The sequence below is a fragment of the Pimephales promelas genome, chromosome 2 (assembly GCF_988280905.1).
Source record: "Pimephales promelas chromosome 2, fPimPro1.hap1.1, whole genome shotgun sequence".
Lineage (NCBI taxonomy): Eukaryota > Metazoa > Chordata > Actinopteri > Cypriniformes > Leuciscidae > Pimephales > Pimephales promelas.
Window position 1 is genome coordinate 8,206,678 of NC_142770.1, and position 21,800 is coordinate 8,228,477.

General features: G+C 38.7%; 1 protein-coding gene across 1 annotated transcript; it reads right to left on the reverse strand.

Annotated features, from left to right (window-relative positions):
* Window positions 1–511: 511 nt before the first annotated feature.
* On the reverse strand, window positions 512–20,677 carry plcd4a (phospholipase C, delta 4a). The gene is made up of 16 exons (XM_039682913.2): window positions 19,671–20,677; window positions 17,477–17,530; window positions 16,614–16,772; window positions 13,847–14,075; window positions 13,479–13,608; window positions 13,110–13,341; window positions 12,718–12,919; window positions 12,418–12,562; window positions 11,029–11,181; window positions 7,861–8,028; window positions 4,809–4,965; window positions 4,601–4,717; window positions 3,054–3,232; window positions 2,346–2,478; window positions 1,921–2,070; window positions 512–1,829 (listed from the first exon to the last, which is right to left on the reverse strand). Exons 2-16 carry the CDS (start codon window positions 17,514–17,516, stop codon window positions 1,738–1,740), a joined length of 2,286 nt encoding a protein of 761 aa, XP_039538847.2. The 5' UTR covers window positions 17,517–17,530; window positions 19,671–20,677; the 3' UTR covers window positions 512–1,737.
* Window positions 20,678–21,800: the final 1,123 nt, after the last annotated feature.

The following is a 21,800-nucleotide window of genomic DNA, read 5'->3' on the forward strand; positions in this document are numbered from 1 at the left end:
GGAAGACAAGTTCCGTCAAAAGTCCCCTTACTCTTCAGGTCGTCGTTGAGTTGAGGATCGTCTACTCTACACTTGAAAATGTTCAGTGATAGTTCAGTTATTGTACCAACAAACAAAACTTAATCAAAGAATACAAACTGTAGCATAAAGCACATATCTAATGTCAAAATAAGAAGAAATTTAACTTTAACCGAACCGTGATGAAGCAACTTTACTGTAGCTAGCTAATGTCCGTTTCCCCATACTTTTACGTATTAAACATAATTCTAACATGTCCCACTATTAAAGTACTTTTTAAATATAGGCTACGTTTAAACTTAAGTTCGTTAGCAACACTGGGGTCTATCAACTTGACCAGCACAAGTTCCAAAAACCCACCTAGGCCAGTCTGAATATGCTAATAAACCATCTTAGACTTGTTTGTCTGATGTAATTCATAATTTTTAGTCTTCTCATTCATACCACATTGTTGTTTTGGTATAAATTGGAGCTTAGCAACAGAAACAGGAAGTCATTTAAAATATCTTTATTTTTTGAAGAATATGGCAAATATATAAATATATACAAGCAAAACAGACAGTTTACAGTTAGTTACTGAGCAATGCTACAAAAACAGTATATAGATCCGGCTCATTCGAAGCAGAAATACAAAAATTAACACTATTAGTCCAGCAGCATACATTTGATTTAACAAATGTCTTGACGTGATTCAGAATAATTCTCTGTACATGCTAGGTGAAAGGTGATGCATTTAAGGGTATATGTATTTTAATATGTATACAGTATACTGTATCCAGGTAGGTGGTGCTGGGTACAGACGGGTCATTTTCACTGCCTTCTGTATCTCTGTGTAACTGAGTCTGGCCCCTGAGGTACTTCGGGGCCAAAGGAAGATTGTAATTGAGCCCTGGTGCCCATTATCTCTGTTCCTTATTCCAAAGAAGCAGTTAACACACACACCACTGTAAGTACTACTGATATAGTCGTACGAATAAAGAACCAAGCCTTTTCTAATAAAATGTTTCTAAAATACAAAAAGCAAGATATAAAGACTTTGCCATGCATGGTAACAATAACAGAGGGCGTTCGATTGGGGCTGTTTACACGACAATTTTCACCTAAAAACGGAAAACTATGCGTTTTTGGCTGTTAATTTATACGACAACAGCTTTTTGGGAGCCTGAAAACACAAACTTTTAAAAACGAGTTTCAAAGTGAAACCGATATCATTATCGTCTCCACGTAAACTACAAAAACGTGTTGTAGTTTTTAGTCCTTTTCACAGATCCGTGTGAACGGGCATCATTTTAACAGCACTGTCGTCTCTGTCCGCGAAAAAAAGTTTCCTATTTTAGTACATCGTTGTCGTGTAACGTCCCCCATTTTGTAGTCCTTGAAACAAGGACAAAATAAGCTTTATTTTCTTGTTTTTCTTTTGATTTCGAGGTTAAAATACAACCTGGACAACCTGTATCTCATTGAACTTAGACATAGAAAATCACACAAATCTTAATAACAAGTCTTTAAAGTAAATAAAATAACTATAAAATTATTTGGCGTATATATGAACTAAATCTATAGTAGTAACACAACTTTACCTTAAAAGTGTGAATTTTAATATATTTTTTAAATTATGATGTCAGCATTCTGCAAACAAGTGTTGACTGGGAAGACTTGAAATTGTTGCATTTTTGCTTTTTTTGTGCATACGTCAATGTAAGACAGCGTTAAATTCAGTTAAATTAGTTTAGTTATCTGCACGTGAACAAAAAGCGAGGAAGGAGGTATGCTGGTGCCGTCCTTAGACAGGAGATGGATGTGACGATATCCTATGTGGAAGAACAAAACGTGCTTATTTAGGATTAACAGGAGCTCCAAGTAGGATACATTTTTGATGCATTTGGTGGAATGGAGACGTACCTGGTTGAATACAGGTGAAAGGGAGAGTGAACTGTCCCACAAAGTCGTTCTTTGATGTTTTATCATAGTCCTCCACGACAAACCGAACCAGCGCCAATTCAGGGGCGTGAACGGTGAACTGAAGCGTGTCGTACCATACCGGGTTGAAACCTGCAGAGACAAATAGGTTGTTGACATGAAATTTCAAGCATTAACAGTGCACAACATGCTGTTCTACTGTACAGCTACAATTTTTCTAAATGTCCTATATATTTAAATAAGCTAAAATAAAGATAGACACGGTAGATCTTAGTGCATGTCCATTGAAAACCGTTAGCTCAAAAACAAGGTTGGTTTAGTCTTTTGATTGCAACAAGATCTCTGTTTTGACTGCGTCTAGACTTTCTCGGTCTAGACTTAACTCCGTCCTATACATTTTAACTGACCGTTGTTGTCAATGTATCTGGTTTCCTGCTTGGCTTGGTCCAGCTGTATGCCATGAATTTCCACCCGAACGAGGGGATCAACAATTGAGCCCTCCTTGAAGTTTACCTTGGGAAGCTGTTGGCCACTGATGACCTGGAATGAACACACAATGCAATTTTAACATATGAACATTAGGGATGCACCGATATGAAAATCTTGGCCGATGCCGATAACCAATAATTCTTTATATTTGAAATCCGATAACTGATATATCGGCCGATAAACTTAAATATAATTTTTTTGACCGATATATAACCGATATATCGGCCGATAACTTAAATATAATATTTTTTATCTAATTTTGAGAGCCTGATTACAAAAACAAAAGTCTCACAATTAAATCCATGTCCCAAGCGCACAATTATAATGATGTTCTCATTATAGTGTTGTATAGCTGATATGACAGATTTGCGCTGCACATGTTGCACCGAACCGTATTTTAATTTTTTAAAGAGATTTCAATCATATTTCAAGAAATTCAAATTTACATATTTATATAAATTTATATACGCTTTAATATATCGGCCACATTTTCTAACCAGGCCGATAACGATAACACTAAAAATGAACGTATATCGGCCGATACCGATATGCTGGCCGATATATCGTGCGTAATTAATGAACATGTTATCTAAGACCAGCACATGCACAGAAATTCAGGTTTCTACCTGTATAGAAAGGCTAAGTGGATTGTAATCATCTCGGTTTTGGGGGGTTTCTGGGTCAAAACTCTCATCGATGTTGCGCATGAACGCTGGTTTCAGTACGTAGCCACAATGGCCGTTCTGACTGAATAAGCCGTCGTTTAGATCCATCTCAACCCCTGCGGTCTGAAAGTTCAGAGCAACTGAGAAGAGAAGAGAAGGCTGCACTTAGCAATAAAATATGTATTATTCCGTAGTAAAAGATCCTGTATAAAACATTTCCTAGTAGAACATTTTTCATTTTCATGGATAAAGCATGACAATTTAAAGGAGTAGTTCACTTTTAGAAAAACTTTTGCTGATAATTTACTCATCCCCATGTCATCCAAGATATCCATGTCTTTCTTTCTTCGGTCGAAAAGAAATTAAGGTTTTTGATGAAAACATTCCAGAAATTTTTCTCCATATAATGGACTTCATTGGGAACCAAACGGTTCAAGGTCCAAAAGTCACTTTCCGTGCAAACCGCAAACTGTTCAAAGGGCTTTAAACGATTCCAGACGATGAATAAGGGTCTTATCAAGCGAAACGATTGCTCGTTTAATAAATAAATAACAAAGTTTAAGCTTTATAAGCTCAAATGGTCGCCTTGCTCTGTTTTGTGATGGACGATTGTGACTCTGCTAGAACTCGTTTGTCAAAATGAACAAATCTTTTTCCGAGCCAATTTGTTCGTTTAGTTCGTTGAATGAGCCAAACGACTCATAAAAAGATTTGTTCATTTTGATGTACGAGTTCGAACAGGAGAGTCACGAACGTCCATCATAGAACAGAGCAAGGCGACCATTTAAGCTTATAAAACTTAAACTTTGTTATTTATTTATTAAATGAGCGATCGTTTCACTTAATAAGACGCTTATTCATCGTCTGGAATCGTTTAAAGCCCTTTGAACAGTTTGCAGTTTGCACTGAAACTGTCTTTTGGACCTTGAACCGTTTGGTTCCCAATGAAATCCATTATATGGAGAAAAATCCTGGAATGTTTTCATCAAAAACCTTAATTTCTTTTCTACTGAAGAAAGAAAGACATGGACATCTTGGATGACATGGGGGTGAGTAAATTATCAGCAAAAGTTTTTTTTTAAAGTGAACTACTCCTTTAAGTTGTTATACTTGTGATGTCTTGGCTAGTTACATTAACCAGCAATGCTCATCAACTGAATATGCTAAATGAAGCAATCATGGTTTGCTATTCTAAGTTGGGTTTAAGATGGTTTAGCTGGTCTCCCAGTTGACCAAGCTAATAAGTGCCTAAAATTTCTGTAAAACCAATTTCTGTGCTAACCTCACCAGCTTGATTGCTAGCTAAAACCAGCACACCACTTGGTTAAAGCTAGACTGGTTAAAAATCTGTATTTTGAAAAGTCTTGTAAGACTAATTCCTAGTACATAACTAGAAATTAATCACATCTGTATTATGCAAATAGACAGTTGTTCATCAATAGAGAATCTTCCAAAAAATATTCTATGAAAGCTCTCAAGAAACATATCTTAGTCTCAGGTAGGCTTACCAATTTGGCACCCTGCGTTCCACATGTCCTGTGGGTTGAAGTTGGATGAGTCCGTTCTCAAGCCACTGGGGTAAACCCGGCTCAACTGATGAGCGTTATGGAGAACAAACTCTGCTCCTGTAGCACAGAGACAAAGTAAGACAATACAATTCTCTAAAAATTATAATTGATGAGCTGTTATAAGCAGTCAGACTCATGTTTCCTTTACCTGCCTCCCTCATGAGTTTCCGGGCCTTAGACTCTGTGAAGGAGGAGATCTCGTAAAACTTGGAGTGTATTCGTGAATGTTTAAAGCTGCTAAAGTGGACACTCTTGCAGTAAACCACACAGTCGGACAGCTCTTTAGACAGACGCTGCTTGGATTTCTAGACGGGACAAAAACAGTCCTTCAGTTCAGTTTGACAGTTCCACATTTGTTTCATTTTCTTAGCCTTGGGTGGTTTTCTGGTTTTCCACAGATTAGGCTGAACTTTTTTTGATATTTCAGCTGGTAAGGCCTTTGAGTCAAGCTTGCTAACTAGCTAACCCAGCTGAACACAGTTCACTTTAAAAAAAAAAACAAAAAAAAAACTTTTGCTGATATTTACTCACCCACATGTCATCCAAGATGTCCATGTCTTTCTTTCTTCAGTCGAAAAGAAATTAAGGTTTTTGATGAAAACATTCCAGGATTTTTCTTCATTTAATGGACTTCAATGGGAACCAAACAGTTCAAGGTCCAAATGAGAGTTTTAGTGCAGCTTCAAAGGGCTTTAAACGACACCAGACGATGAATAAGGGTCTAATCTAGGACCCTTCGAGTCATGACTCGAAAAAAGATTTGTTCATTTTGATGAACGAGTTTGAACAGGAGAGTCACAAACTTTTAAATGACCGATCGTTTCGCTAGATAAGACCTTTATTCATCATCTGGTGTCGTTTAAAGCCCTTTGAAGCTGCACTGAAATTCTCATTTGGACCTTGAACCGTTTGGTTCCCATTGAAGTCCATTATATGGAGAAAAATCCTGGAAAGTTTTCATCAAAAACCTTAATTTCTTTTCGACTGAAGAAAGAAAGACATGGACATCTTGGATGACATGGGGGTGAGTAAATTATCAGCAAAAGTTTTTTTTAAAAGTGAACGACTCCTTTAAGCCATTTAAAGCGTTAGTTCACCCTAAAATAAAAATTATGTCATTAATAACTCCGCCTCATGTCGTTCCAAACCCATAGGAGACTTCATCTTCGGAACACAAATAAAGATATTTTTTTTATGAAATCCGAGAGCTTTCTAACTGCGACTTTATTACCACTCAAGGCTCAGAAAGATAGTGAAGACATTGTTAAAAAAGTGACTGCAGTGGTTCAACCTTAATGTTATGAAGCGACGAGAATACTTTGTGCGCAAAAAAACTAAAATAACTACTTCATTCAACAATTTATTCCGTTTCGTGTCAGTTTCCAATGCTGTTCATGTGAGCACCACGATGTGTGTGGTGTACTGACCCAGGAGTCGGCCAATGCTGAGCCAGCATTCTGACCCGGAAGCGCTGCACTGTGTTTACAACGTAAACAGCACAGGAGACTGGCGCAAACGAGAAGAAATTGAGGGGACAGACAGCACTTCGGACAACCTGACACAGTTAGCGAGACAACAACAAACCACTACCTTGCTCTACATCCTCTTTGTTTTTTTCCAGCTTTCTTTTCTAGAGCAGCCATGATCAAAATTAATGCTAGAGATTAAAGGTTATAAAAGCTATTATAAATCATACAATATGCACCTGTCTTTACTAAGAGCTCAAAATAGCTAATTTTGTCAGTTTTTAACTAGCCCAACAGCTTCTAAAACCTTTTGACATGGCTGTGGTGTTTTGAGAAGTCAACTAGCTAAATTGCATGATGTGGTTTTACTGACAGCCCATGTGTAATAAGGATTGGTATACACTAGAGCCAGGCCGATATATCGGCAGACCGATATTAGGCATTTTCCAAACTATCGGTATCGGCAGTTATAATGGCCGATAAATGAATATTTCAAAAATAAAATAAAAACGGACGAAACACGCTTGAACCATGTCATGAGTGTTGGAGTTGTATAGTTTGTCCACCAGAGGGCACTCTACACCGTTCCTGTTGGCAACACTCGTTGAGTTGGTCACGAGACATACATTGCTTAAATAACAATTAAAATAAAATCCGCATCAGTTCTCTAAACTCAAATAAGCATGACAAAATTTGTGACTAATCATGTCGAGTTTAAAAAAATAAATAAAATATCGGCCGATATATCGGAATATCGGATTTTAAAACCCAAAAATATTTGTATCGGTATCGGCCTTCAAAATCCTTTATCGGTCTGGCTCTATTATACACCTGGCACTTCCATTAAACTTGTTGGGTTTGTCTTTGCTAACCTGCTGTGCCATCTTAACATGATATTCAACGTGCCTTGATCTGGGCTGGTAACCAAAAGTTGTAGCTTCAAAGCCAGCAAGGGTTGATTCTTTGAAATTGTACCCTTGAGCAAGATACTTCCAGAGGGACTATCCATGTAGGAAGGGTTCTGTAAGTCACTTGGGATAAATGTGCCATTTAAATAACTATTAGTAATTAGCCTAAATCGGAGTCTGAAGAGCAGAGTTGATGTTCAAATTAAATGTTAAACATAACATGACAAAATGTTCCAGTTGACTGGATCTCTGGAGAAACCAAGATGGGTGATCCCTGACTGCAACTAACCAGAGTTCAAAGAATCAAGTGTCGCATGGTAACAGCAGTGCCAACAAGTGCACATGGCCACCTATCAGAAACACGCCGTTTCGGTCTTATCTATCTGCGACTTTCTCTCTTGCATTTTCTTGTTTGTTTGTGTACGTCCTTCCCAAGATTGCTTCATTCTAACCCCATTCAACTTTCATTAGTGCTTTATGTAATCAGCCCGGAACAGAGAAGTGGAAGTTTCCATGGGTGACCCAAACGAAGGTGTGTGTGTTACATAAGGCGATTCTAACCTTGTGGTTAAAGTCTAGGCAGACTGAAAGTCTTGCTTGAGGACTTGAGGAAGACCTGATAAACTACTTGTGAGACAAGTCTGACGGTCAATATTTTACAATCCACTGGCACATGAAGTAGACAAATAATTTGTACTGTAGATATGGATAAATACCATTATTTTTAACATTATTTACTTTTGATAATTCATTTGATTGGGTTCAAACGTACGACTTTTCTGTTACCAACTCGGATCTTTAATATGATTTCAAAGTATCACTGTACCTTGCCTCTATGTCGTATGCTGTCGGTGCGATGATGGTCATCATCAATTTCAGCGGTCTCCTCTTCGTCGCTCACCTCTCCTGTCAAAGGGTCATCCGCCACCCCATTCATGCTATCCTCTAATCCACCTATCTTCTTTCCTTTCAACAGAATCTTCCCTTTCAGATCCTACACACACACAAATATGGAGAGGATACACTTTCATCAGCAACAATCTGAAAACTCTTTTCCAGTGAACACATTGATATATCGGCCGGGCCAATATTAGGCATTTTCCAAAATATCGGTATCGGCAGTTATAATGGCCGATAAATGAATATTTAAAAAAATAAAATAAAAACGGACAAAACACGCTTCAATCATCTCTCCTTGGCCTGTTATATTGAAAATGTACGTTTTAAAATTTGCAGTATGATGTTATCTATTGCTAAATTATGGCTCATCATAGACTAGCTAACCTCAAATGCCACTATCATCAGTGGAAGACCGCTAACGTTAACATTAATCAGCTTGGAAACAACAATGAACTTTTTCTGCATAAATAAAGTAATGATTACTGTATTTTTAACTAGCATATCTCTAGTTACAGTCAAGTTATACTTGCGAGGAGTGAACATTTAGACATAGAGAAAAAGTATCAAACGTATCTTGTGCAGAAAAGTTCGCTTTTCTTTTACACATGTGTGAAATCCAACAATATTTAATAATAACAAAAAAATATCGGCCGATATATCGGAATATCGGATTTTAAAACCCAAAAATATTTGTATCGGCCTTCAAAATCCTTTATCGGTCGGGCTCTAATTGACACACAAACTAGAAATTAGCACTAAAAGCTAGGCTAGGCCTTAGGCTGACTAGTGGTTGGTCGAATAAGAATGGATCTTTTAAAGGACCTAAAATAGTAAGACTGCCTTACCAGGAAGACCATGATGTTCAGTTAAGTGCTGCTAGTGGCTAACAGCTAGATAGTCTTGATATGGCGCTTCTGGTTAGACCCTGCTGAAATGACAATGGTGGTGTGCAGATATCCCCACCAGGCTTCTTAACTAGTAGGGGTGCACCATTCGATAACGATTTTTAGGCTTTAAGTCGATTTTCAATTCAAAAAAGATTCTCGATTCGAAAAAACGATTCACAGTATGTAAATGTAGTTTACTTTTTCCTACGTGATTGATTGCAGTAGACAATTGCATTCCTAAAGAAATATACTAATGTCATAAAACCCTTGCAAAATTATTTTAAATAGATTAAAAAAAGCCACCGCTGCTGGTAACATCAATGGTTATATTGATTTGTTTGGATCCAATTAAGTAGTGTCATAGGCGTAATTTGCGGCTAGGATGGCTGGGACATGTCCCCACCCCTTTTTCTCAGGATCGATATTGTCCCCTACCACTTTTTGAAACATAGCACGGATGTACCAACATGACATCATTACGTTAGCGTAAACATTTTGACTTTCAAGTCAAGTGGCGTGTTATCGATACTCATTTTGAGCTATCCACGTGTATCCGCGTGTATGTCTACGCCGTTAAAATGTAGATCTATACCTGGGGAGCGATATTTTTTCCCTAGGATGGTAGGGGTAGACTCATAAATGGTTTTAACCTCAGTGACGGGTAGGTTTAGGGACGGGGTTGGGGTAGGTCCTATTTTTATATATACTGTAATGTTAAGTCAATGGCGTTCACAAACACGCTGAAAAGCGATTATGCGTGTTGATAGCACGCCAAAAATGGAAATACGAATTGGCGTGTCATATACACGCACTTTCATGAGATCAGTCTGCTAATACAAATAAATAAAACAACCTCCAGTTAACTGGCAGAGCATTCATTTAGTTCGCGATTAAATTAGAGATCTAGCGCTTAAATCAAGCTGAGCGCTCGTTGCCGTTGCTATCAGTTCCATGGATACAGTTGTTCTCTTGTGGCCCGCGTACAGTCTTCACTCTTCCATCTATCGCCATTGCAGAGACTCAATACATTCCGGTGAAATCACAAAATAAAATGCACACAAACGTGTCCCTGCTTGATATAGACTGTAACCAGTGTTGGGTGTAACTAATTACTAAGTAATTAGTTACTGTAATTTAATTAATTTTCCATTGAAAATGTAAAGTAAGGGATTACTCTTAATTTATCTGTAATTTAATTACAGTTACTTCTGATGTAATTGAGGTATATACTGTGTATAGATGTCTAAATCGTACGACCGCACTCGTACAAATTCGTATGAATTATTGTAAAATATGTATGAAAAATGTGTGAAATGTCATGAGATCAGACATAAACAATAGTGGGTTTAACATCAAGATGTATTGTCTGATGTTAAAAAGTATGTTTTTATAATGTAACCTTCTCCTCCTTGGTCAGTTTAAGGATAATTCATGCAATTGATAGTATTTATTTAAAAGAATTAAAACAGATTCATGTCTATCCTTGTATTATTCAGCTGGGATTTTGAAAGTAATTAGTAATTAAAAGTAATTAAATACTTTTTAGAGAGAGTAATTAGTACAGTAATCTAATTACACTGTTGAAGAGGTAATTAGTAACTAGTAATTCATTACTTTTTTAGAGTAACTTACCCAACACTGACTGTAACCGCTGATGAATATATTCGCTTTTGATGAGAGAGAGAAAATAAACTATACGAGTGCGTATTAGAACCCGTAACCTCTGACAGGTTTGGCAAAAGATCTACTACTTGAGCATTTTTGCTCCAATAAATATGCGGATCAATGGATTTATTTACAAGTTGAGCAGCTTGACCAGTGGGCAGGCCGCCGGATGGTGTTGCTAAGAACTTGCTATTATCAGACCGGCCCTCGCGGCCTCAAAACACTACCGGACCACTGGAAAAAGTCCCGACTCTCCCGATTGCCACTGCACGCCATTTCCAAAAAAAATAAAAAATACATTTGTTGTTTGCTTGTGCCAGTGTGGCTTGGTTGCATGGACACAGATCTCCGGTAAACAGCCGGAGAAAGTGAATGTATCATGGAGAGGTCACTGCACTCTGAACTCTGATAAACACATCTGCTTGTGGGGTGGAAACTTCAAGATCTTTGCCGAGGACACTTCAAAATGAATGAAATTGATTGCCACTTAAGCAGTCCAATTAAGTAGACTTGTTTAACTGACCACACGCTCTCCGGCTCACCTCAGGGGATGGGAGGCCGATGGGAATCTTTCCATCTAAAGTGCTTTTCAGCAGCTTGTCTCCCAGGATCTGGGTGAGGTGTTGGGCCATGACTTTCTGCTGCTCTACACTGCAGTGGTTCTCAATGGACAGGATGACAGGGTACTGCGATGCCTGAGGAGGGGAGAGTGTGTGAATAAGTGATGGAGTGAAATGGAACACTCGACAGAAAACAACGGCTAACACACTGCCAGGCAGGGGTCGACTGCCCTAGATCACATTACACACAAACAGAAGGGCATGGTGCCCTGGCCCCAGCCTGTCTCACACACACAAAAATGCAAGTACAGTACTATAACCTGGTTTAGAAGAGATAAAGAAAGAAACCAAGAGGTTTATAAAAAAGGATTTTAACTTGGTATTAAACTTGGTATTTATATCAGATACCACCCCCTTACAAAAGAAAGTACTGTGGCACCATAGTTTAGTGATTGAATCAGATGGTTAAACTATGGTGTTTACAAATATGCCATGGTACTAATGCTAATACCTTGGTTTTCTTTGCAGAACCTTCAATCTCCCATGGTATATAAATCAAAGTACCATGGCATTACCATTACTATACCATGATACGGTGTTTCTTTTAAGGTAGCCCTCAAACCGTATTCACTTTATAGCCCTTAATCCTGTAATTGTGGACAAATGTGGGCACAGAGGACTCAGGTGTGATCCTATAAATGTTATATCACTGTCTTCGATAAAGTTTTGTCTATCCATTTTTGTTTTTTTTTTTTTATTTTGGGGGTATTTTTGAATTTATTTACTTCAAAAAGTACCTTATTTTCTATGTAAATTATTGAATTACTATGTAGTTTTATTTTTTATTTTTTTAAGAACATTAAAATATCAATAATAAATTCTTAGAGCTAAAACCTAAAGATGAAGTGACTTTGCTGTCAACTGGTGTCTTATTTTAGAATGCTCTAAATTTCAGTTTTTCCCATTCATTTCTATGGGTGCCCATTTTTGACCCAAATACATGATTAAGGAGTTTTTTTTCACCCACTTAACATTGTGGAATTGAGTCAAAAAAAAAATTGTGTGTGTTCAGGAGGCAAACTTTGGAAAAGTAGCCAAGTCTTGTACCGCTCAGATCAGGGGAAGTATTTTTTTAAAAATAAATCAAAACTATTTTGTCCAGAATTTGTCCAGAATACGGTTTTAGGGTTAAAAGGTACCTTGTTAATGACATCATGTTTGCATTATTATACCATGGTATTCTTTTATGTACATTTAAAAATCATGTAAATACCATCGTATTTGAATATCATATTTGAAAGTACTGTGGTATTACCATATGGTAGCATCACTACACCAAGGTACCACCAGTTCTTTTTGTTAGGAACCTACTTTGAAGGCATAGTTGCTCAGCACAGTAACAACATCCTTGAAGAAGATCTTGGAGGTAAACGTGTGTCCATGGTAGACGATTGGTTCTCCATTTGGTCCATCCCAACAGTCCACTTCTACACATCGACAGCCACGTTTCAATGCTCTGAAACAGTCAAGTTCATGTTTATGAATATAAGAAGAATTGCTCCATCTGTATCTTTTATACCAGATAAATGCTCATACTAACATGGAAAAGCCTGCGGATGGTGTGTTTTGTGGGTTAGGAAATGTCAACTTGATTTTTTTTTAAACGTGTACCGTATATAGCCTTCCACGCTGCTATGTCCTCTGATTTGGTCCTCCAGAAGGTATGTGTTATGAGAAGATGAAATGAAGTAATGGCAGAGAGGCTGAGTCATGTCCTGGGACAGGTCCACCATGGTAGGGTTGAAAATGGAGCCCTCTGATGAGCTCAGGTACATCAGGAAGCCGTCAAATGTCATAGCTTGCAACATTTTTGCTGGAGTCAAGAAGAACACAGCATTACGAGACCTGGAACTAAAAGTTAGTGAGTTTGAGTTTGAAAGTTAATGATTTGTTTGGAACAAGAGAGCAAACCACCAAAGATGACCTGAACAGATCAATGGCAACATAAGCTTTGAAGAAACTTCAGCAAGATAAGTACCCTGCTTCATCACAAAATGAATTACCTGTGTCTGAAGGTTCATAGCGTTCAATGAGATTGAGAGCATACTGTTGAACTCCATCCTTGTGAAGCTGCTCCTCCAGCAGGAAATCTTTAAGATCTTTGAGTGTTAGCTTCTGCCCATCACTCGAATATTCCTGAAACACTCGCAGGATGTCTTCACGCTGAGTCAGCATCTTATAAAACAGCACAAACTCATCGTCTCCAAGAGTACCTGACTGAGACTTGTCCGCCATCTGCAGAACAAGAGAAGCTCTAAAGTGAACAAATACAAACAACTGGCTGGAAAAGGATCACCAAATAATGATCCAAGTGTCAAAACCATCATTGAACTGAAGTTATATCAAGCAGTGTAACATGAAAGTGCAGTTACCGTAAAGAGACGGAGAGCGTGATGCTCATTCATGTCCACGTTCATCATCTTCAGCAGATCTCTGATCTCCTTAAAGTTCATCTGCCCATCTCTGTTTTTGTCTGCTTTTTTGAACCAATCGCATATCCATCTGGAAACGGCATTAAGGGAAAACCAAAGCGCTGACACATGATTTACCAAAGTAGGACAACTATAATCTGATTTCAGGGGACTGATCCAGGTAAATTTAGTATCTTGAGGACGTCAGAACTGCTGCTGTCCTAGTGTATTTAAGTGTCTTTTTAATGCCATTTAGCCTCTCTGTGTGTCTGTTAGATGGACAGAGAGCGAAATGATAGACAGATAGATAAAGTCGCAGTAAAGGATACTGGTCTAGTTTCTCTCTCTGGCCCATGTTCTCCAGGTTATCGATGAGTTTGCGTATCCCGTTTATCCATGATCGTGCCTCCTCTGCTGATTCGGCCACTAGGTCCAAGTTGCCCCGTCGACCACGAAACACGAGGGTGAAGCATCGGTCAGGTGGGAACTCGTCAGCAATGCTAAGCAGAACCTCAGATTGGTGCCCTTCCCGCACGGCCTCTACATCACCCACAGAAACTAGATACACACACATAAAAATTAGCTATCTAAATATGGACAAACCCTTAGGCCGTGTGTCCACCAAACCGTTTTTAGCCAGCTAAAACTGCTAGACGCTCTGCTGAAGCTCCTCACGCTGTGCTTTGGCCGCTTGAGAGCGTTTTGGCAGAGCAGCGTTTTTTCCGTTGAGACGTTTCGTTGCTATGATACAGAATATCTGCAGCACAGTTTGAATGTTGTGACAGTTGCTCAGTGTGGTTTAGTCCCGCCCCTCCTCCACTGTGATTGGACGGCTGGGTAAGAAGTGACAGTGATGAGCGCTGCGTTTTATCCAAAGTTGAACATTTTTCAACTCTCGGCGACCAGTAAAAAACGCCGGGCGCTCGGCACTTCAGCGTGAAAAAAAACGCTCAGCGCCTCGTCGCGCTCATGGCGTTTAAAAAAACGCAGCGCTCCCATTGAAAACAATTGAAAACAGACGCCAGGCGCGTGAAAAAACACTTTGGTGGACACACAGCCTGACGGTAGAGATCCACTTGTCCGACACGACAGTCGCGTGTTGTCGCAACCCCTGCCCACATTTATACTTTGATGGGCGTTCCTCAAGTTTACCGCTATGAGCGTGGTTTTGAGCCAGCGGCCAGTCTAGAACAGAGGACCTGCAAGAGATTTCCCCCCTTCTCCATATGCTCTACTTCTATTGGATAGTCGCGGCGCGTTCAACGGAATTCATTTGAATAAAGATGGGCATCGGCCAGCTTTTTGACGCGCAGCATTTTTCCAAATGAAGCGCCGCCTTCCCGGGATGCTTTGCGGGCGAGTTGAAGTCGCGTGACGTCACCCATAGGAATAAAGCGGAGCGCGGCCTGACAGAAGTGTCGCACGGACAAGTGGATCTGCACCGTGAGAGTTAGAGTCAAGACCAGACCATTTTTCTGACTCGTCAAGGCCCAGACCAATGCCACATTAAAGCCGCGTTTCCACCGCAATTACCAGGAACTATTTGTCCCAGGAACTTTTTTCATAGGAACTTTTCTTGCCCCAGACCGCTTGCTAACTGCGGGAAGATTATATGTAGTGACGTTGAACTGCGTGCGACTGCTCCTCCCAGTCTGCGCGTTTGTTTTGAGTTTTGAGTGCGTTTTTTGTGCGATTGGTTTACTAACGAGGTAATAAACAAAACGGCAGAAAAGAGACGAGCACCCAAAGCGTATTCAGAAAGCTCGTAATGCTAGATATAAAAGTAGATGTTTGTTATCAGCGGACATTGACCGTGAGATGGATGAGACGAACGCGTGCCATCGGGCAGAAAGAACAGGTGGTAAGAACCAATCAGCATGTTCAGCGCACAAGTCCCACCCCGAAAGTTCCCAAACTCGGCTAAAGTACTACCTCGCCAACAGGGACTTTCTGGGGGGGAGGATTTTTACCCGGAACTTCATTTCGACCAGGGTTCACCAATCTCGGTCCTGGAGGGTCACTGTCCCTGCAGAGTTTAGCTCCGACCCTGATCAAACACGCCTACCTGTGAGTTTCTACTGATCCTGAAGACCTTGATTAGCTTGCTCAGGTGTGTTTGATCAGGGTTGGAGCTAAACTCTGGAGGGACAGTGGCCCTCCAGGACCGAGATTGGTGAACCCAGATTTAGACCCTGGTTCCTGCGGTGTAAACACACCGAGTACCACCCCAAAGTTCCTAGTTCCTGCGGTGGAAACATGGCTTTAGGTGGTCTCGAGAGATGTCAGTCCCAAAAAAACAACAAGATCAAAACTTGTCTGACTCTCAGCCAAACCCTACACCTTGTCTAGACTGAGCAAGAGGTACCCAATCCTGCTCCTGGAGGGCCAATATCCTACAGAGTTTAGTTCACACCTGGTATTTCCCGGTATTTGCAATAACTAGAAGCAACCGGTGTTTTGGCAATAGTTATTGAGGATTTAGTGGGTAATTCTGGAATTAACCTAACATTGACCCTCCATGGACAAATGGGAACACCCCAGGTCTTGTGGTTCTGCAATCAATGTACTGTATGAAGCTGTTATTATATATTTCTGTCTAGGGTGATGGTGTACCTGTTCTAGGCTTGCCATAGAAACACAAGAAGAATCGATCCATGTACTATCACTATTGTGACCTTAAGTTAGACACTTAAGCTCAGGTTTCTCCAATTGCAGGGGTGTCCGATCCTGGATGGCCACCTTCCAGCAGAGTTGTACTCCAGTGCCAGTTAAACACACCCAGATATAGTCCTCTCTGATCCAACTTCCACTCCAAGATGTGGGAACAGAAGGCTATCACTTTCATTGTTATCCTCAATTTACATTTAAGAACTTAAGAACATAATTTACATTACCAGTCGTAAACTGTAACAGGATAAAAGGTTTAAGATTTGGATGTTCTGGGGTTGATTCAGAGTCACTAATGCAAAAAAGTGGCCTTAAAGGACAAGGTTTGGCAGGGGGCCTATTGGGATTTTAATTGTAATACATCCATTTCTTTGGATAAATGACTTTTAATTACAGAATGTGGATTTCAGCCTTGTTAGCTCTACTTACAGGTTGAGTGGGCATTCCCAGCTTTCTTGCTCTTGTACCATATAGTCATGCAGTCTTCTTGTAGCCGGAAATAACGCTGCTTTTTCCACGTGCGAGACTTGATTTTTCTCATCACTGTGCCGACGATCATGGACTTGAGGTTGTCATCACCCTGGATACCTGAGGAGCAAGACCGTACAGGAGACGAAGAGGGCGAGGAGGGGTCAGACGACAGGTAATGCACCTGACCCAGATTCACAGTACATCATGAAAACAAAACAGCTCTGTCTCTCATGACCAGATAATGAATCCTCGTTTTGTACGTTTGATGGGTTTTGGCACACATCTTAGCAGTCCAGTAACACTTTACTTCCCTTTAGGAACAACGTCAACCACCAGTCATTAGAGTATTAGTAGACTGTCTACATAAAATCACTTTATTTTGATGCTACCCCAACAGGCAATCTACTGACTGTAAGTACATTTGAAACTATGCCAACTTATTCTACTAAACTTAACCTAACAGTATGAGAGTACGCAATTCTCTAATGAGAGTTAGTTGACATGTAGTAACAAATGAATGAGAGTTATTTGACATGTAGTTGCAAAGTTACTTATAGTTGTTAGAATGTCTGAAGGAGACTATCGAAATAAAGTGTAACCCTATAATCTACAAGTTGAGCAACTGGAACTATTTAGACTTGTCTTTAAAACTTTGTATCTCGTTTTGCATATAAAATGCAATCAAGCCCTTTTATTAAGCTTTCCTAGTCTGGACTCAATGTTTGTGGAGATATCTGAATACAAGATCTACCAAAACTAATGAACTAACTTTAATATCACTTAAAAGTGTGGCTACATGTATAGATTCAATGTAAACTTACGTAAGCTCCTTTCAGAAGAAGCCATCTGTCGTTCTGTCATTTTTTAGACGTCTCCTGTTTTTGATTAAAGAGAGAGAAGAAATTAATTGTCTCACTGACATAAGCAGAGAAAATAATATTAAAACGAATCACACAGTTCATTAAATATGTTCAAAATACAATAAAATGTAAGCTTTTAATGTAATGCATTTGGCAGGCACATTAAAGAAAATCTTGATTTTATCATTAACATTGCAATTTTAAATAATAAAAGTCACAAACCTTTGACCATAATTTTGTAAACATAAATGAATACAATTTTTAAATAAATCGAACTGCATCAGTCATGCCCACTAGCCTTAATATTAATTCTAAGGACTCTAAGCTTTGGTCTGTTCCTACATTTGACAACCTTTTCACTGCTTTTCTTTTAAACAAACACACGCACGCCCTCAGACAGTGTAAATGGCTGTTGTTAGTGAAAATCCCATGGACGTCTGGCTTTAATACAGGGATCAGCACTAGAGCTGTGCCCTCAGACACTTCAATGTTTGTATGGATCTGTTCATTGTGAAAGCATCTCACACTTGCCCAGCCCTCAAATACTGCACAGTCATGCAAAATCAAACAAAAACACACACACCCACACACACGATTGAGGAATCTGCAGTCACTATTAATGAAATGTAATTAAATTGTATTAACTATATTCTGTTTATGTTAGTGCTGTCAAATCGATTAATCACATTTAACATGTTTTTTATACATGCACACATTTATGCATTTACAAACTTATATGTTAGATGCGATTAATCAACTTCACAGTACTTGTTTATAAATGTAATTGAATTGTATTAACTATATTCTGTTTATGTTAGTGCTGTCAAATCGATTAATCACGTCTAACATATGTTGTTTATACACACATTTATCTATTTACAAACTTATATGCGATTAATCGATTTGACAGCACTTGTTTATAATGTAATTAAATTGTATTAACTATATTCTGTTTATGTTAGTGCTGTCAAATCGATTAATCACATTTAACATGTTTTTTATACACGCACACATTTATGCATTTACAAACTTATATGTTAGATGCGATTAATCGACTTGACAGTACTTGTTTATAAATGTAATTAAATTGTATTAACTATATTCTGTTTATATTAGTGCTGTCAAATCAATTAATCACATTTAACAAAGGTTTTATAAACACACAGATATATATTTACAAACTTGAGATGCGATTGATCGATTTGACAGTACTTGTTTATAAATGTAATTAAATTGCATTAACTATATTCTGTTTATATTAGTGCTGTCAAATCGATTAATCACATTTAAAAAAGTTTTTTTTGATACACACACATATATGCATTTACAAACTTATATGTTAGATGCGATTAATCGATTTGACAGCACTTGTTTGTAAATGTAATTAAATTGTATTAACTATATTCTGTTTATGTTAGTGCTGTCAAATCGATTAATCACATCTAACATATGTTTTTAATACACACACATTTATGTATTTACAAACTTATATGTTAGATGCGATTAATCGTGATTAATCGATTTGACAGCACTAAGTTATGTTAAAATTAAGAAAATGCCAATCTTAAAACCAAAAAAAAAAGACCAGAAGCTTGCCACGTGAACATTTAAAGACGTGATGTAATACCCAGCCAAAGTTGCCATGAAGATTCAGGTTTCACACAAGTCGACTTAAACATGCCGGACAAAATGTCCATCATTGCTGTTGAGTTGTTAACAAAAACATGCTCAACTCATGCATATTTCTCGATTCTCCAGATTCTTTCAAATAATTTGTTGTTAATTGCTTTTACAATTTACAACTAAGACTTTTTTATTACACCAAAAATTATATATAAAAGCATTACAACAACAGAGTCAATATTATGTTCACTATATTGTACAAAAATGAGTGAATACATATTGATAACTGCAGGGTAATACTTATAATTTTTCATTTACATTATTTGTTTCTATTTAAAATAAACAGTTTAAATATAAATAAAACTACACTAGGCTAATTTATCATTTTTATAAATATTAAAAAATAAAAAATCAAAGGCCATTTAACTAACAGCAAAAAGACAAAACAAGCAACAGGTATGAAGAGTATCTGTACAGGTATACTAACATGAACTTTCATAATAAACGATTTATGTATTGAAGGTCCACTTACCCTCAGCGGGCTCATAGTCGGATCTGTATTTGAGTTTTGAAGAGGAGCCGGACTCAGGAGAAGCCAGAGTAACGTGGCCCCCGCTGCAACAGAGCCGGACTGACTGTCCACATCTCACAACAACACGCCTCCCTCTGACGCACAACCACACACACAGATGCAAGCACAAGGGCCTTTATCCACAAAATACACTTTCTGTCACCCTTGGCAGTCAAAATATCTCTCGTCCTCCTCCCACCTCTCAGGCTGCTTTGTCTTGTGTTTCTCTGTCCCTCTGTTCAGATAAAACGAGGGTCTGTCAGTTTTGTGGACGAAACACAATACTGTGTATTGCGTAATTGGAGTGTTGCATTCCTGCAGTGAGACAACCTAAAGGTTTTATCGCCACAGAATACATGTGCAGATGTGAAATTTAACACTTTAACTAATCCTGAGTGAACTCAAATAATTAACACCCCAAATTATCGATTGGCTCTAATTGAAACTGTTTGTATTAGCATTAGCATTAGCATTGTATTAGCATTAGCAGTATTAACATTATGCATAACAAAGCTTTTTTGCTTTGTCTAAAGTCTGAATCAAAATTGCTATGCTGTTACCATTTTGGGTGGTTTTTAATCACAATGTTAGGGAGTTACTAAACAATTGCAATTTTAATTGTATTGCAGCATTTGCTAAATGTTTTCAAGTTCGTTGCCATGAGGTTTTTAGGTGTTTGCTCACTGGAACAAGTCAAAAGAGCCGTAAGGTTGCAATGGTGTTGCTGTTCTGAGTGGTTTTTGGTCCTGGGGTCTTTACCATGAAGCCGGTTTTGGTGGCTAGCTAGGTATGTTTCAGTTTAGTTTGCGCCAACCCTAGGTTTTAGACACCATGAAAGTGGTTTGGGTTTTAGCAGTGTTAACCGCCATAGTAACTTCCGCTCCATGGCTAACCTGGTCCGGGGCAGGTTATGTTCCAGGTAAGAGGTTCCATTCCAGGATTTTCTCCATATAATGGACTTCATTGGGAACCAAACGGTTCAAGGTCCAAATGAGAGTTTCAGCGCAGCTTCAAAGGGCTTTAAACAACACCAGACGATGAATAAGGGTCGTATCTAGCGAAACGATCGATCATTTCAAAAATAAATAATAAATTAAGTTTTATAAGCTCAAATGCTCGCCTTGCTATGTACTGTGATGAGCGTTCCTGTTCAAACTCGTTTATCAATATGAAAATTTTTTCGAGTCATGACTCGACTAATCGTCTGGTGTCGTTTAAAGCCCTTTGAAGCTGCACAGAAACTCTCACTTGGACCTTGAACCGTTTGGTTCCTATTGAAGTGCATTACATGGAGAAAATCATGGAATGTTTTCATCAAAAACCTTCCTTTCTTTTCGACTGAAGAAAGAAAGACGTGGACATCTTGGATGACATAGGGGTGAGTAAATTATCAGCAAAAGTTTTTTTAAACGTGAACTACTCCTTTAAAAGTAAAATACAGAATGAGAAATAGTAATAGTGACACTAGCTTGCACCAAAATTTAACCCACGACCGATTTGGGTTTGGACAGATTGGTCAGTAGGAACTATTACGATATTACATTGTGCACTAACTTTATAAAAAGTTTAAAGTTAAGAGTTATGAAGGAGCATTTATCAAATATTCAAATGCCTTCATGGCATGTTGACAGCCGTATGTCGGGCCGCGCCGTCCAGAAACACGCGTCAGGGAGTTTAATGCGAGTTTGTAGAGCACAGCTCAAGAGTCTATTGTCTACGCTTGACTTCCCTCACCGGGGCCCTTTTAACGGAGCCCCCAGATGATCGGCTCGAGTTACTTAAGGCATTTATCATTTAACAACTCCATTAAACTGTGTTTAGAAAGAGGAAGGAGAGCAGAAAAACCTTTTTGAGCCAATTTAGACCAAACATCTCAAATTCAAAATAAACACATTTGAAATACTTTATTCCTATCAAGGGGTCTCGCCGGTCGATTTCGGTTGTACCTAGCTTCATCTCCTATTCGGAATACTACTTCTCTGTCCCTTCCTCATGTGTCTGTTCATGAATAAAACAACTGAGCTCAATGTCTGAGCTCAACTTACACACACAGCATCTTTAAAAAGGGGGGTCCCTGCCTACTGGCTATAT

Excerpts from the sequence above, each read along its gene's own strand:
- plcd4a (XM_039682913.2), bottom strand. The coding sequence starts at position 17,516 with ATGACAGAACGACAGATGGCTTCTTCTGAAAGGAGCTTAC. Across the intron at positions 16,773-17,476 it reads TTCTTCTGAAAGGAGCTTAC|GTATCCAGGGTGATGACAAC; the intron begins GTAAGTTTACAT and ends CTTGCTCCTCAG. Across the intron at positions 3,233-4,600 it reads GAACGCAGGGTGCCAAATTG|TTGCTCTGAACTTTCAGACC; the intron begins GTAAGCCTACCT and ends TTCTCTTCTCAG.